This window comes from Ailuropoda melanoleuca, chromosome 15 (genome assembly GCF_002007445.2).
Source record: "Ailuropoda melanoleuca isolate Jingjing chromosome 15, ASM200744v2, whole genome shotgun sequence".
NCBI lineage: Eukaryota > Metazoa > Chordata > Mammalia > Carnivora > Ursidae > Ailuropoda > Ailuropoda melanoleuca.
Genome location: NC_048232.1, coordinates 54,184,306 through 54,199,907, shown reverse-complemented (window position 1 = coordinate 54,199,907; position 15,602 = coordinate 54,184,306). Strand labels below are relative to the sequence as shown.

The 15,602-nt window shown below is 33.2% G+C and overlaps 1 protein-coding gene across 18 annotated transcripts in view; it reads left to right on the top strand.

Annotated features, from left to right (window-relative positions):
• The window catches only part of PPFIA2 (PTPRF interacting protein alpha 2), a 479,196-nt gene that overhangs the window by 290,445 nt on the left and 173,149 nt on the right, over positions 1-15,602 (top strand). For 14 of the 18 annotated variants that reach the window (XM_034643759.1, XM_034643753.1, XM_034643752.1 and 11 more), the window contains 2 exons: positions 4,025-4,189; positions 12,241-12,315. In XM_034643759.1, the coding sequence (XP_034499650.1) occupies positions 4,025-4,189; positions 12,241-12,315 (240 nt within the window). Of the gene's footprint in view, positions 1-4,024; positions 4,190-6,015; positions 6,144-12,240; positions 12,316-15,602 lie in introns of all 18 variants that reach the window. The other 4 variants (XM_034643749.1, XM_034643746.1, XM_034643747.1 and 1 more) reach the window with 3 other exon arrangements.

Sequence of the window (15,602 nt, the reverse complement as noted above, 5' to 3'; positions counted from 1 at the left end):
ACATTCAGGAAATTATCAGAGATCGAGAAGATGTTCAGAAGACTTCGGGCAACCGTAAATACCAAGTCTCCACTACAACCTAACTTTTATTATACTCTTTTCCATATTAAAATTCTAAACAGCAGCAATACTGACATGTATCTACCCAACAGTACAACTACACTTCTTAGACAAAAACAAAATCACCTTTTCTCAAAAAAGAGTGCATGCATCCAGTTACAGGACCAGGGTTCTTTCATATGTACCTTCTTGCTCTTTTTAAATCTCAATCATATCTTAATATTCTGTAATGTATGGGCTACTTTAAATGTTAATCAGAATCAAATACCCAGTATACAATAGAGTAAAGGGGGAGAATAATTTAATATACATTATGTATATAACAAAAAATAAAGATCCTCTCTTCTCCAAGTGGTCAATAAGTCCTACTGGCCATTACAAATTCCAATTCTAAACCTTCATTCCTGAACCTCTGTATATGAACCAATATATTCATCACTAACTCTAAGTATATACTAATTTCAGGATGATAGCACCCCAGTCTAGCCATGTGTTATCTCCAAGCAAGAATTAAGATAGACTCTTCCTTGGATCATTTAACCATTTTAAAGAGGAACTCACATGCTTCTGAATGATGTGATAGCATGGTGAAACCAGGGCTGGGAGCATCAGTCAATTGCATTACTCCTTTCACTGTAAAATGTGTGTGTGTGTGTGTGTGTTTCTTTTTTTGGTCAGAAGTAATGTTGTATATGATAATAAGACTATGAGCAAAAATCTGATAAGATGGGATTGCTAGTAGAAGCAGAGCCATTAGAGAAGGCAAATTCATATCCAGAAAACACATTTATTACATTAAGAAAAGACAGCTGCCAATCCTTGATGGAAGGGATTTAATGTAACCTACTTGCTGCAAGGCAATAAGCTGGTTTCTAGGTATACTGTATCATGAAATGGGTTCAGAATTGATGGCTGCAGCTAATCACTTGGCCTTTCCACTGTGGTGGTAACGCTATCAACCTTAATGGTGAGAAGTTCATTTTGCCAGGTCAATGAGTAACTTCTATCCTGAAACCATGGGCACTTTTTTATGCCCATTGAGCAAATTTGGTGGTGGCCAGAGAAATAAGCTAATATCCAAAAGGTGAATCGTTTTTGTCTATGAGATTATCAAAAACCTCTGCAAGAGTGGGTACCAAAGAATTAGTCCTAGTTCGGGGATAATATCCAAGAAATTTGGTATTCTCTTTTCTTCAGTACTGTTGACATGCTATAATGGTTATAGATACTTTTAGAGAAGATCTTCTGATCTTTTAGAGAACAAACCACCCCAAAATTTTACATCACAAACAATGTTGTACTCACAGATTCTATGAGTCAGGCATTCAGAAGGGGCATAACGTTTGTGCTCCCAGCTCTGACGACTTGATGGTAGTGGAGACCCTGATGTGCTGGTAAACCATTTTTTTTTCAGAAAAAAAATTTTTAAAAATACTTATCTATATAGTGTTTGGAATTCCCATGCTGTAAATACTCCCACTGTAGCTGAGTTCAAGCTACCAACATGATGTCACTGAATGCAGAGAAGGGAAACGATGCACGGTTGGGAACCAGTCTATAGTATTTCTGCCATTCAAATACAATAGAAGTAAACAATCCAAGGAGCAGAGGATATTTAGGAATTTTATTAAAAATTTGGAATTTAGTAATATAATTAGGAAGTAATACATTTTGAGTGTTTATTATCTTCTAAAAATATTTTTATTTAATTATAAATTTACATAATTTAAGCTTTAACAATTACTGTGTTTGAACTACTGGCTCACAAAAATCCTGAGAAATAGCCATCCACTCTAGCAGGCTGGCATGAGACAGCTCTAGCACACCATTGTGGGGGATAACTCGAGTACCTGGACCCTGAAAGATCTCCTGGGGAGCAAGCTGTCTCACACAGGTTATAGGGTTTGTGTGAACTTAACCCTGCTGATCTGGTGTTGGTCTTTCTTTGACAAACTTTGCTCTAACCACACCAGCCTCCTTCAGGTTCTTGAAGAAGCCAAGCCTTTGCCTGTGCTGTACCTTCTGCCTCAAGTCCTTCATCTGGCTCCTCATTTGGCCAGCTCTTTCTCATTCTTTAAGTCTCAGTTTAAACATCACCCTCTCAATGAAACATGTGCTTACTGCTCTGTGCAAAGTAGGTGTCTCCTCTTTCCAGCTCCCATAACTCTATTTCAGGGTTAAGTTCACACAAAATCCCATAACCTGTGTGAAACAGCTTGGATATAACCAGTGCATGAATGTATCTGTAGAATTCAAGAGAGTAGGACAACAGGAATATAATCAGAGATTGATCAGTAAAAGGAAAGCCCTTTGAAAATATTGTGCCATCTTGATACTGAAGAACTATTAATATTATTTTGACCCTTAAATCTGATCCCTGCCTACTGATCTAGATACATTTAGGATCTCGGATGTTTGTGTTCTTTTATGCCAATGCATGGCAAAGTTTTCTGACACTTTGAACCATAATTAGTGATGGTGAATGGAGAGAAATTAATTTATTAAGGGGCTAAGAAAGGTGACACTAATATGTGATCCTGAATCTAACAATGACTGTGAAAACCAAAAATTTTCCTATTTTAGGAAATGTAAGCTTTAGTAAAAAGCCTGCAAATTTTTCCATCCCAGTACCTTTCCATCCCAGTACCTTATATCTGCTTTTTCCTTTTATGTTTGAGTAATTTCTGCTGTATTTTACGTAGACACCATTTGTTAGCGTATGCTTTTCACTATCCTTCTGAAAATCTCTCCTACAAAACTTCCTGCTCATGTATTGTTGTTCACTGGCAAAATCTCAGTAACTGAGATGTTAAACCAGCAGGGTCTTTTTTTTTTTTCTCTCATGTATCTTTGTTTTTAGCAGCAGAACTCCCTTTATTAAACAAAACAAAGGTGAAGCCCCAATTCACAAAACATTGAAAAGTAAAATTTCTTTGGGAAATGTTAGAACAGACTGAAACACTGTTCATTGGACTTTCTCCTGACTTCTGTCATAGCTCCAGAGGCTACCCTGGGTGAATGTAGGTTCCAGGGTAGACAGTTTCGAAAGCATGCCCTTTAACCTCCTTTCCCCAGTTGATTATTGCAAAGCTCAGTTACTGTATCCCAGTTAGTTGCATATATTTTTCTATTATTTCTATTTCTATTAAGAATTAATTGTGAATAAAATCATTAGTGATTTTCCCTATAACTTAGAGCAACATGTGATTATGACTATCACTCTAATCACTACACGAATGTGATTATTACTATAATCACATTCAAAGGAACATGATGATTGTATTATGCTCATTACTTTCATTGCAACACCAAATGTAAATTAAATTGGTTTTGACTTTTAATACTTTTTTCTTAACACAATCATCATGCGTTGTGCCATGTTGTTTAATTATTCTATTTGATCATGCCTATTTTGTTTGCCTATTTCTACTGAATTCATGCTGAAATTATTAAATTGTCTAAAAGAATGGATAAGAATTTATGTGATATTTCTTAAATTAGTAATTCATTATATGCTAGAAATGAGACTTACTTAAATGTAATTTAGGAACCCTGGTTTAGACTCAAGTTTGTGCTGCTTGGCTGCTACCTGTGATAAAAATCTGAGGCTATCATTAGATACTATGCAAACCTGCAATCTTTTATAGTAGTTGTCATGAGTATTAGTAACTTGTGTTCATAAGATAATTACGTTTAGGATAATTGCATTTTCTGTTAAACCCNTATTTCTTAAATTAGTAATTCATTATATGCTAGAAATGGGACTTACTTAAATGTAATTTAGGAACCCTGGTTTAGACCCAAGTTTGTGCTGCTTGGCTGCTACCTGTGATAAAAATCTGAGGCTATCATTAGATACTATGCAAACCTGCAATCTTTTACAGTAGTTGTCATGAGTATTAGTAACTTGTGTTCATAAGATAATTACGTTTAGGATAATTGCATTTTCTGTTAAACCCAATAGCTGTTACTGGAGCACTTGGAATGCCTCGTGTCCCGACATGAAAGGTCACTAAGAATGACAGTGGTGAAACGGCAAGCCCAGTCCCCCTCAGGAGTCTCCAGTGAGGTCGAGGTTCTCAAGGCACTGAAATCTTTGTTTGAGCACCACAAGGCCTTGGATGAAAAGGTATAGTATTGATAAACGATTCTTAACAATTGTATGTGTCAACTATACCTCAATCAAGTTGAAATGTAACAAAAAAATAAAATAAGCCTTAATCTACTAATTTTAAAAAAGTTCTAGTACTGACAAAAGCTTTCAAGCTTAACAGTGCTTTTGTCATCAGCCTCAAGCTCCTTGTCTTCCTTCAATGACTCAGCTGACTCCTGACGTAAATCAGTACAAACACTTTTGAATGATAGGAATATCATTCTTTTAATTGCAACTGGATTATTGGGTGTATATGGGTAATACTCATAACCATATTGTTTTTATTGCCACTGAATCTATGGCTTATCAAGTTATACTTGTATTATGGTACATTATGGTCCTAGTCCAGATGGCCATTTGAAATTAAATATTGTCATTCAGTCTCCCTCTCTCTTCCTCTATCTCTTCTCCCAGCCCCTCTTTGAAGTGCATGTCTATAGATGCCAACGCAGGAGACTGCTAACTGACAATTGAACATATCTTGAGGTGTAAATTTGATGTACTCCAACCTTTGGAGATTTATATTAGAAGCATGCATTTTTTTTTTAGATCTCTAATATCTTAGTTCTGAATATACATTTTGAAGAGTCTCTACATATAACAGCATAAAGTATTAGTGGAAAAACCTGCCTTAGGTCTTTTTAATAGCAGTAAGCTTCTCTTAGCTGTTACTCAAATAACTTCTACTGACATAAATAAGCCAATATGATGATAATATCCTTTGGAGATTAGTAAGGCTTATGACATGATTTTAATTTTGTGAAATGTTAAAGAATTAACTTTTTAAAATTAATAAAGCTTTAGGATTTTGTAGAATGGGAATTGGGGCACTTCATTAGAAAGTACCTGACAAGTTCTGAGTATTAAAATCCAAATAAGGGATTATTACCCAGTTATATCTAGGTTTTGAGCATGCAGACACTTGTGCTCTAGTTAATAGTTGTGTACATAGATACTTTTATCATTGGTCTTTCAGATGTTCTTAGAGCAGGGGATTATGTGAAGTATGTGCAAAAGGATAACTATAATTCTATCTTCTAGATTATTAAGAAATTATACCTTATTTTTCAGTTTAGTTGTGAGAGGCCAGTAATAATAATTTTGAATAAAACAAATTGATATTATATAAAGATCCTTGATAAATGTAATATCAAATAATCAACATATTTAATGTTTAGTTTCATATTCCCTTTCTTATTACAAAAGTACATTGTTAAGAATTTGGAAGACTTTATATTTATGGAATATCTATTTTATGTAGGACAGATATTTGGCCACACAAAAATAGATAAGGCATTCTCCTTACAATCAAGAGTTCAAAGTTAGCAGTAGAGATTCATATGTTAATAATAGGTAATGTTAAGAAACAATATGTATGGAGTAACGGAAAAAGTTGTGACTAATTCTACTTGAGAAAGTGAGGAAAAATTCAAGAATGTCTTCCCAGAGGGGAGGACGTTTTGTCTGAATATTAAAGAATGTGTAGAAGTTTTAAAGCAAGGTCATAAAGATACTCTGTGCACCAGGATCAATATGTAAAATAACCCAAAGATGTAAGAAGAGCATGGCCTGTCCAGAGAAAGTGTCATAATTTTGAATGGCTTGAGTGAAAGTGCTTGAGAATGTGTGATTTTAGATGTTCCCTGTAGGCATTCCCACATCACTTGAGGGATGCTGTTATGAAACAATGGATGTAAGGCAATAACCAATATTGAAGACAAATAACCTTTGGGTATGAGTACATTTAAGAAGAAAATAGTTGTTGCACAGCTTAAAATTTAGAAATAATTTNGTGTCCCGACATGAAAGGTCACTAAGAATGACAGTGGTGAAACGGCAAGCCCAGTCCCCCTCAGGAGTCTCCAGTGAGGTCGAGGTTCTCAAGGCACTGAAATCTTTGTTTGAGCACCACAAGGCCTTGGATGAAAAGGTATAGTATTGATAAACGATTCTTAACAATTGTATGTGTCAACTATACCTCAATCAAGTTGAAATGTAACAAAAAAATAAAATAAGCCTTATCTACTAATTTTAAAAAAGTTCTAGTACTGACAAAAGCTTTCAAGCTTAACAGTGCTTTTGTCATCAGCCTCAAGCTCCTTGTCTTCCTTCAATGACTCAGCTGACTCCTGACGTAAATCAGTACAAACACTTTTGAATGATAGGAATATCATTCTTTTAATTGCAACTGGATTATTGGGTGTATATGGGTAATACTCATAACCATATTGTTTTTATTGCCACTGAATCTATGGCTTATCAAGTTATACTTGTATTATGGTACATTATGGTCCTAGTCCAGATGGCCATTTGAAATTAAATATTGTCATTCAGTCTCCCTCTCTCTTCCTCTATCTCTTCTCCCAGCCCCTCTTTGAAGTGCATGTCTATAGATGCCAACGCAGGAGACTGCTAACTGACAATTGAACATATCTTGAGGTGTAAATTTGATGTACTCCAACCTTTGGAGATTTATATTAGAAGCATGCATTTTTTTTTTAGATCTCTAATATCTTAGTTCTGAATATACATTTTGAAGAGTCTCTACATATAACAGCATAAAGTATTAGTGGAAAAACCTGCCTTAGGTCTTTTTAATAGCAGTAAGCTTCTCTTAGCTGTTACTCAAATAACTTCTACTGACATAAATAAGCCAATATGATGATAATATCCTTTGGAGATTAGTAAGGCTTATGACATGATTTTAATTTTGTGAAATGTTAAAGAATTAACTTTTTAAAATTAATAAAGCTTTAGGATTTTGTAGAATGGGAATTGGGGCACTTCATTAGAAAGTACCTGACAAGTTCTGAGTATTAAAATCCAAATAAGGGATTATTACCCAGTTATATCTAGGTTTTGAGCATGCAGACACTTGTGCTCTAGTTAATAGTTGTGTACATAGATACTTTTATCATTGGTCTTTCAGATGTTCTTAGAGCAGGGGATTATGTGAAGTATGTGCAAAAGGATAACTATAATTCTATCTTCTAGATTATTAAGAAATTATACCTTATTTTTCAGTTTAGTTGTGAGAGGCCAGTAATAATAATTTTGAATAAAACAAATTGATATTATATAAAGATCCTTGATAAATGTAATATCAAATAATCAACATATTTAATGTTTAGTTTCATATTCCCTTTCTTATTACAAAAGTACATTGTTAAGAATTTGGAAGACTTTATATTTATGGAATATCTATTTTATGTAGGACAGATATTTGGCCACACAAAAATAGATAAGGCATTCTCCTTACAATCAAGAGTTCAAAGTTAGCAGTAGAGATTCATATGTTAATAATAGGTAATGTTAAGAAACAATATGTATGGAGTAACGGAAAAAGTTGTGACTAATTCTACTTGAGAAAGTGAGGAAAAATTCAAGAATGTCTTCCCAGAGGGGAGGACGTTTTGTCTGAATATTAAAGAATGTGTAGAAGTTTTAAAGCAAGGTCATAAAGATACTCTGTGCACCAGGATCAATATGTAAAATAACCCAAAGATGTAAGAAGAGCATGGCCTGTCCAGAGAAAGTGTCATAATTTTGAATGGCTTGAGTGAAAGTGCTTGAGAATGTGTGATTTTAGATGTTCCCTGTAGGCATTCCCACATCACTTGAGGGATGCTGTTATGAAACAATGGATGTAAGGCAATAACCAATATTGAAGACAAATAACCTTTGGGTATGAGTACATTTAAGAAGAAAATAGTTGTTGCACAGCTTNACAAATAACCTTTGGGTATGAGTACATTTAAGAAGAAAATAGTTGTTGCACAGCTTAATTTAGAAATAATTTACTGTGTAGATGTTCAGTGAGCTTTTAGCATAACTAAACGAAGCATTTATACCATGGCCCTAGGAGCTGTAGTAGTATTTACTCACCAGAAGTGCCATGGACACTGATGAATTCAGGGGCAACTGAACTGATTATCAGCTAAGTATTGCTGACAGTCTAAAGGAAAAATGTTATGAGCTTAGATTCTGGAGTTGGACAGATATGGACAAGTGACTTAACTTCTCTATGCATTTGTTTCCTCTTCCTTTGAAAGAAGAGAGTCATAATATGTATCTCATGGAATTGTCATGAGGATTAAATGGGATCTGACAAGCAAAACTCTTAGCCAGTACTTAACATATGGCAAGTGCTCATTAAATGTTAATGAATATTACTATTAATGTGAGTAAATTTCGGCATTTGATAAAACTTTCATGCTAAGTAAAGATATTGGTGTCACTGTTGATCCACACTTGTTTTAAATAGCATTTTATTTAGTTATTGAGGGATTAATCTGTGCCTTCATTGACAGTGTCCCCAAGAATAGCTCACAGCTACTCAAGAGGATAGGGAAGGTGAGAACACAAATTACAACATTCTAATTTAAGTACTATGGGTATTATGTTATAGTACATACAGATGATCAGAAGAAGATGCAATTAACCATGTCCTCAGGAGAAGACACTACCAACTTTACCACAGAGGGTAGAGTTACACATAAAGAACTAAATAAAATCTAAAAAATTGAGCATAGCTGTGGAAAATTACAATGACTGGCAATCTTATTATTAATGTCCTTATTTATATATCCATTGAATTGTAGGATCAAATTTTCACAATTAGCTAAAACCAACAATAATTTTAACATCAGTCTCCAATATGTTTACCAATTTCGTGAGCCGTAAGATATGAGAGATATACATGTGTTTTGCAATCATTCAGATCATTGACTAAATTTTTTTTCCTTTAGAAGACATATTGGCTATGTCTGGGGAATATAAACAAAAAGACAGTAAATATATATGCACTCCACATACATTTCTATGATCTGCTATCATGGTGCCAAAACTGGATTTGAACATCTGGTCTAAGGAGATTTCTTTACAATGTTTTCTGTTATAAGAATGATAATTCCAAAGTGAAACCTTGCCATACCTTACTTTTAATTTGGAATGTATGCTTCTTCCACCAGAGTTCCTCTTTATCCCGAGATACATTTGTTATTTTTAGGGACTTATTTTATTTTAAATCCTCAGGGATTTAAAATGTAAGTAGCCTTGAAACATCTTTTGGGGAAAAAAATCTTGCGTTATTTTGAAGAAATATACCACTATGAAGAAAATTGTAACAGATGAAGTTAGAAATAAAAAATTCTAGGTGTACATAAATATTTTGGAGTTTACATTATAGCTCTATAAATAATATATGTGAACTTAAAGACTACATAGACAATGGATTAATTGATTGTGGTTAAATAGTAAAAAATCAGGAAAGGTTTAAGTAGAGAGCTAAGGCTATCAACTGTGTACTTACATTTAGGAAAAAAATTAAAAATGTAATTTGTCATGGCATATCAATCATATCTAGATAGCTCCACCCGAACGCCCAATCTAACAAGGAAAATAAAAGTAATTATGGCATTCTGCTGGTGCTGTGCTTAGCAGAGCAGAGTAAAAAGCTAAAAGGCTTGTCAGAGATAATAATTTTTTTTTTCCTGTTAATGCATTTTTAGCTATATAGACAAGGTAAGATGTTAGGATTCTTTATACCCTAGAAAAGTTATTTCTTGGATCTTACCTTTTTTTTTTTTTCTTATCAGTTTAGCCGAGATTAGTGCAAGATGAATTAAATACAGAGAATAATTTATCCGCATATAAATGTGACTAAAGGATTTATATCGTACTATATTGATAATTACAGCACGAATTTTTACATTTACAGCTAATTCCAAATATATTTAGAAGTTGTTTTTATTTTCTCATCAAGACAGCTTTAGATTCATTACTTTGTGGGTAGTAGAATCTCAAGCTGCAGATACCATTCTAAATTTATTGAGGTGATTCTATTTTCAAATTGTTTTATAAGCTTAATGATTTTTACTCCTTGGAGGCTCAATATAGTGAGAATAAAAATGCTTAACTTGTAATAAGAACCAGTTTAGAACAATTTCTGTGATTATCAGTTTAGCAAAGAAGGTCAGGAACGTATTTTAATGTACAAGAGAACCTGGTTTCAGCCATTCTTTATATGATTTGAAAGACTCTTTTAGAAATATTCCAGTGTATCAGTATATCTTAAATAGGACACCTTCACCTCTTCACAGCAGTCTAAATGTGATCTGATCAATGTTGCATATGGTGAGATCGTTGTTACATTTAGACTGCTTCGTATTGCTGTTCTCATCCACTAGGATTCTTAGACCTTTCTCACTCAGGACACCCATATTTTATAGTTGGTATTTTAGAAAGCGGGCGTAAAACTTTACAATCATCCTTGTTAAATATCAACCACATCTACTAAGATTTTTATTGATATCTGCTTTCCACGTATCAGCACTCCTCCTTATTTTCAGCCTTCAGGACATTTGCTTCTTTTGCATCTATCCAAGCTGCTCATAAAAAAATTTCCCCCAGGTCAAATCATCAAAGATTTCCTTTCAAGTAGCTCTTGTTCAGATATTAATCAGCATTAGTTTTAGGCTTTTTAATGAACAGTTATTTGTCCAACAGCACTGGTACCTGGCAGTCCATCTAGCATGCCTAGATATCAGGAAAGATCCTGTATAATTATCTTTGATATCAAATATAAATTTATGTAAATATTATTAATTTTCAGAGAATTTCAGCATAACTAAGTAAAATTAATATTAAACTCCTCTCAGTTATTCTTTCTTATTTAAGATGTATTTCAGGAGTAAAGTGCACTCAGCCACCTGAATATGTATCAGTTATCATTATACAGCACAAAAATATGATTGAGATTTTAAAAAAAATTTCTAATTAGATTCTAGATTAATAGGATATTAATGGGTTTTTTTTGGTCTGTTTACTAATTGGAAAATGATGTTATAATTCAATATTAAAATTGTTATGTAAGTTTTTATGTAAGTTTTTAAAATATAGTTTAGATATTTAACCTATATTATATATTAATTTTTTAAACTATACTAGTTAACCTATGTATTATGTTCTCAGTTAAAAATGTGATTCATTAACTATATTATCAAGAATTAATAAAATTAGGGTTTATAAAAATATATATTTAAATACATGTTAATGTCACAAATACTGTAACATTACCATGCGAAAAAAAAAAATCTGTGTTAACTCATAATCAAAAATTCACCAGGAATTACATCTCAAGTTGAAGCTATAAATTTTGTTGATTCTTTTCTAGGGAGAATTAAGCCGCTGTAGACATTCATTTTAATTCAGTTCAAATTTCTTTCCCTGAATTTCTTAAAATTTTTACATGATAAAAAATATCTATCTTTTTAAATACATGTAATATAGAGCATATCTAAAGATCTGAACATATAATAGCTAAATCAATTTTAGAAGTTCTAAGAAAGCAAGAATTAAAAAACTACTTTGAGTTTCATTTATGTATGAAACAATTGCAAATCAGAGTTATCTTCAAATCATAATTATCTTCAAACTAAATGTGCAGAGTCTTTGGTTCTACAGAATATATTGGCTTAACCTTTGGTATCTGGAGGCTAGTTAGGAATTCCAGAGTAATCAAGTACTTGCCAATCCCTCAGGAGCAATATGGACCTCTAATAAATACAAAATGTATGAGCAGCAGATAACATTTTTCAGGTTCTAAGAATCCTTTATGAAGTTATTCATACCAAATGAAGCTCACGTATTATTTTTTTTTGAAGTAGAAAAATTTTTACTTGCATCATACTTAATCAGTGAGTCTATTTTTCAGATGAATTCATAATGTACTCTTGAACTTTGCCTCCACTTAGCATGAGTCAGGATTAAGAACAAGCAGTTCTATCTCCAACCCCATTGGAAATTCTGTCATTGGGACACAAACATGACTTTCTTATAAGGAAATCCCTTGATATAGTGATGCTATGAGGTGACAATGCATTCATAGTTCTCATGAGCACTGAGGGCTATAAAGACTTTAGTAATTTGCCAAATGTGACTGTCTCTGATAATGGTATTGATGGATTCAGCATAGTTTAACATGTATGGGATGTACATTACTGCACATATTTTGGTTTTTCTTCTAGGTAAGGGAGCGACTGAGGGTTTCTTTAGAAAGAGTCTCTGCACTGGAAGAAGAACTAGCTGCTGCTAATCAGGAGGTAACATACCAAACTTTCTCCTCTTTCGAGGTGCAATATCACTAACATTATAGCCCTTGTGTTTCACGTCACGTTTATTAAAACTGTCACAAAAAATAAATTACATTCTGTATATGCCACTGAACAAGGTCTGTTGAAACCAGTTGCCAGAGTCATGTTTTCTGATTTCTGGTGATTCAGATCTGTCACTAAGAGATGAAAAGAAAATTACCAAGAACTAGCGACAAAGGGGCTTAGAAAGACTGCAGTCAGAATACCAGTCCTTTCAAAAAGTAAAACACAGCTCCAAAATTGGAAAACATGTCAAATATCTGTTAAATTTAGAAAATGTCACAAATAAAGTTAACTCCTTGGAGATATAAATATACTTCCCTTAAGGTTCTTATTGTTCTTATCTTCTAGGAGCATCATGCCCGTGTTTAGTGGCATCATGAAATCCGCTTCTCTTGCTCTCATTCATGCCTAAAGTATTATAACCATCTCTGACATTAAAGGGTTGTTCTGTTCTTTAGAAAAATTTACTAATTTTGGTTATTAGTACACAAATGAACTTGGGTCATTAGACCAGATATATATAGATATATAGGTAGATAAAATAATATAGTAAAAGTATATAAAATATATGAAAAATAACATGTGTAGGCCACCAAAATAGCCCTCTCTTTTTCGCTAACATTTACTTATAATGCTACCTTTTTCTCCAGAAATTTATTCCAGTGTTGTAAATATTGGTATTGCTAGTAGTAGACATACTAAAATAATCCTACAAAATCTTCTTAGTTTTAAATAATTAAAGATGTGGGAGGCTAATGTCGTTACTTATAAATATTATCAAGGCATTCTTATTAAAATAACATTTGCATTTACATTGTACACACAAATACACATTTTTAAACCATGATAAAATCTTGACTAGTATAAATTACCTTGATCTTTAAAATAAGGTAGATCAATTAAACAAGTTTTAAGTTTACCTTTGTTTGTTCTAGGTTAACAATTTAAAAGTTAGAAAAAATGGACTTTTAAATGCAAGGAGGGTGAGTTCCGTGTGAACTAAATGCTAGCACTGTCAAAAACATAAACGGTGGCACAACCGTTTAAAAAAAAAAATACAGACAAAGCTTTTTGGTGACCAGAGCAGCTTAGCAAACTGGATGGCTTTAAATAAATAAATAAATAAGTAAAACAAAAGGAACAAAGGTATATAAGAGATTGGTACATCTTAGTCATCATAGAAGAAAAGAACCTCTGAAATAATAATGACATGAACTCCATCTTTTTATGAGAAGGCATAGGTCTTATCAATAAAGTAAGTATATGCATTCCTAGAATGTCCAGAGAGAAAATATTAAATGTTTATTTATTTTGTGTTTTATCATTGTCAATTTTGATTTTCACGTATGTTTAAAAGTACATTTATTTTGGGTACATCCCTCAAAATATTTTATTGTTGAGAGTAAAAAACAAAGCCTTGGCAACTACTACTGTAAAAGCCTTGCTTACCATGCAATCGTAAAGCTTCTGTTTGTCCCAGACAAAGGTGTGGTGAGACCTCTTGGCAAAGTTGTGTACCCTGTAATAAAAATATTCCTCAAGTTCAAGTAGGGCTCACAAAATTTGCTCCAGACATGGCAGCAGAATAGTTCAATTAGTTATAAAATGGAAGAACAATCCTTGAGAGAACCAAAGTGGAGGAAAGACTTTGGATGGTTATTGTAAATACTTTAGCCTCAAATTTTATTGCAGTCTGTTGTAGGCAGCATGGTCCATTTGATTGGTTATGTATATTTTAAGTCATTAACATTATTCTATAATTACCGCAGCCCTTCTGAATGCTTTTTGTTTTGTTTTACATCATTTTCATAAGAGGAAAGTAATTGTGTGCTTATTATTAACTCCAATATGGTTTTTTTCCCTTGATTTTTATTAACTTCCAGGTGGCTTTACCAGAATCCCTATTTATCAAGTCACATATGCAAGGATGGGGAAAGGGGTAGGGAAGTTCCCTTAGTTTTCTAACAAGAAATTGTTTATAAATAATTAATGATTTTAAGAGAGAGAGTACATGGGGGGAAGCCAACTTTTACTTCACAAGGAAACTTGTATTTCATTATAAAAATAAAAAAAAGAGAGAGAGAAATCAGAAAATACCTGCAGTTTGAGTTCTTAGAATAACAGTTGGTACAAGAAATCTCTATAAACCAGGCATCATGTATTGATGATAAGGTACATTTAGAAATCTGACAAAAAGTCTAGAAAAATTTACACTATTGTCAGCTTTAGAAAGGGGAACTAGGTAACATTTGAATATTAGAGGAAGTAATCAAAGAAAGTATTTTAGAAAATAAAGGGCAATTTTTAATAGAAAAAAAACATTTAAGAGCACAGTCTTAAGAACCAAACAAAAATATGTAACATGGACAAAAATTATCAGGTACTAGAACAAAATTCTGCAGATGGCTATATGAACAAGGGTTGGGGGAAAATTTCGTTTGATGCTTCAGATTTTTACTTAAAATTCAAATGTACTTACAGGTGCCCATTATAATTCAAATCTGTGCATTTCCTGAGTTCATATAGCAAGCTTGACAAGTGAGGATACCATAGTATCCGAATCTGCTTGATTCCCGAGTTTCTGGTATTCGTAATAACTGTTCAGATAGCAAGGAATTTATCCAAACATATTCCTGAATTATTTCAGTTCCAAAGTTGAGAAAGGAGAAATCAGAGAGCAGGGGTTTAGACTGCAAATGATACCTTGATATATTCATACATAGATATGCATATGTAGAGTCTGAGAAGATGAGAGAACAGAGGTTATTCTGTCATCATTTTATTATTTTAATAGAGTTTATTCTGTCATCTGTATATCATCATTCTCTTTCTGTGTCTGTCTGTCTATCTGTCCCTATCTCTGTCTCTCTCATCTTGTCCCATTCTCATACATGTTTTGGAGTTATCAGCCTTTAATATCTTACCTTTATATAAACTCTTCCATGGCGTCCTCATCTATTTCTCATACGTCCAAGGCTACAACCATGACTTCTGTGGGGAAAAAAAAGACAAAATCTGTAGTCCAAAGTTCATGCTTTTTTCTGAGCCTCACAAAAGGTTTTAAACATTGGTTTGGCATTTCCACACAGCTTTGCTAATCATTAGGTTGTAGAGATTGTTCTCTGCCACAGGTATCCAGCATGGGGCAAAGCAGAGAGATTGAAATCTTGCTCAGGGTTTGCAAATCAAGATACGCACCTGTATGTCTGTCATCACCTACAGGGAACAAATTT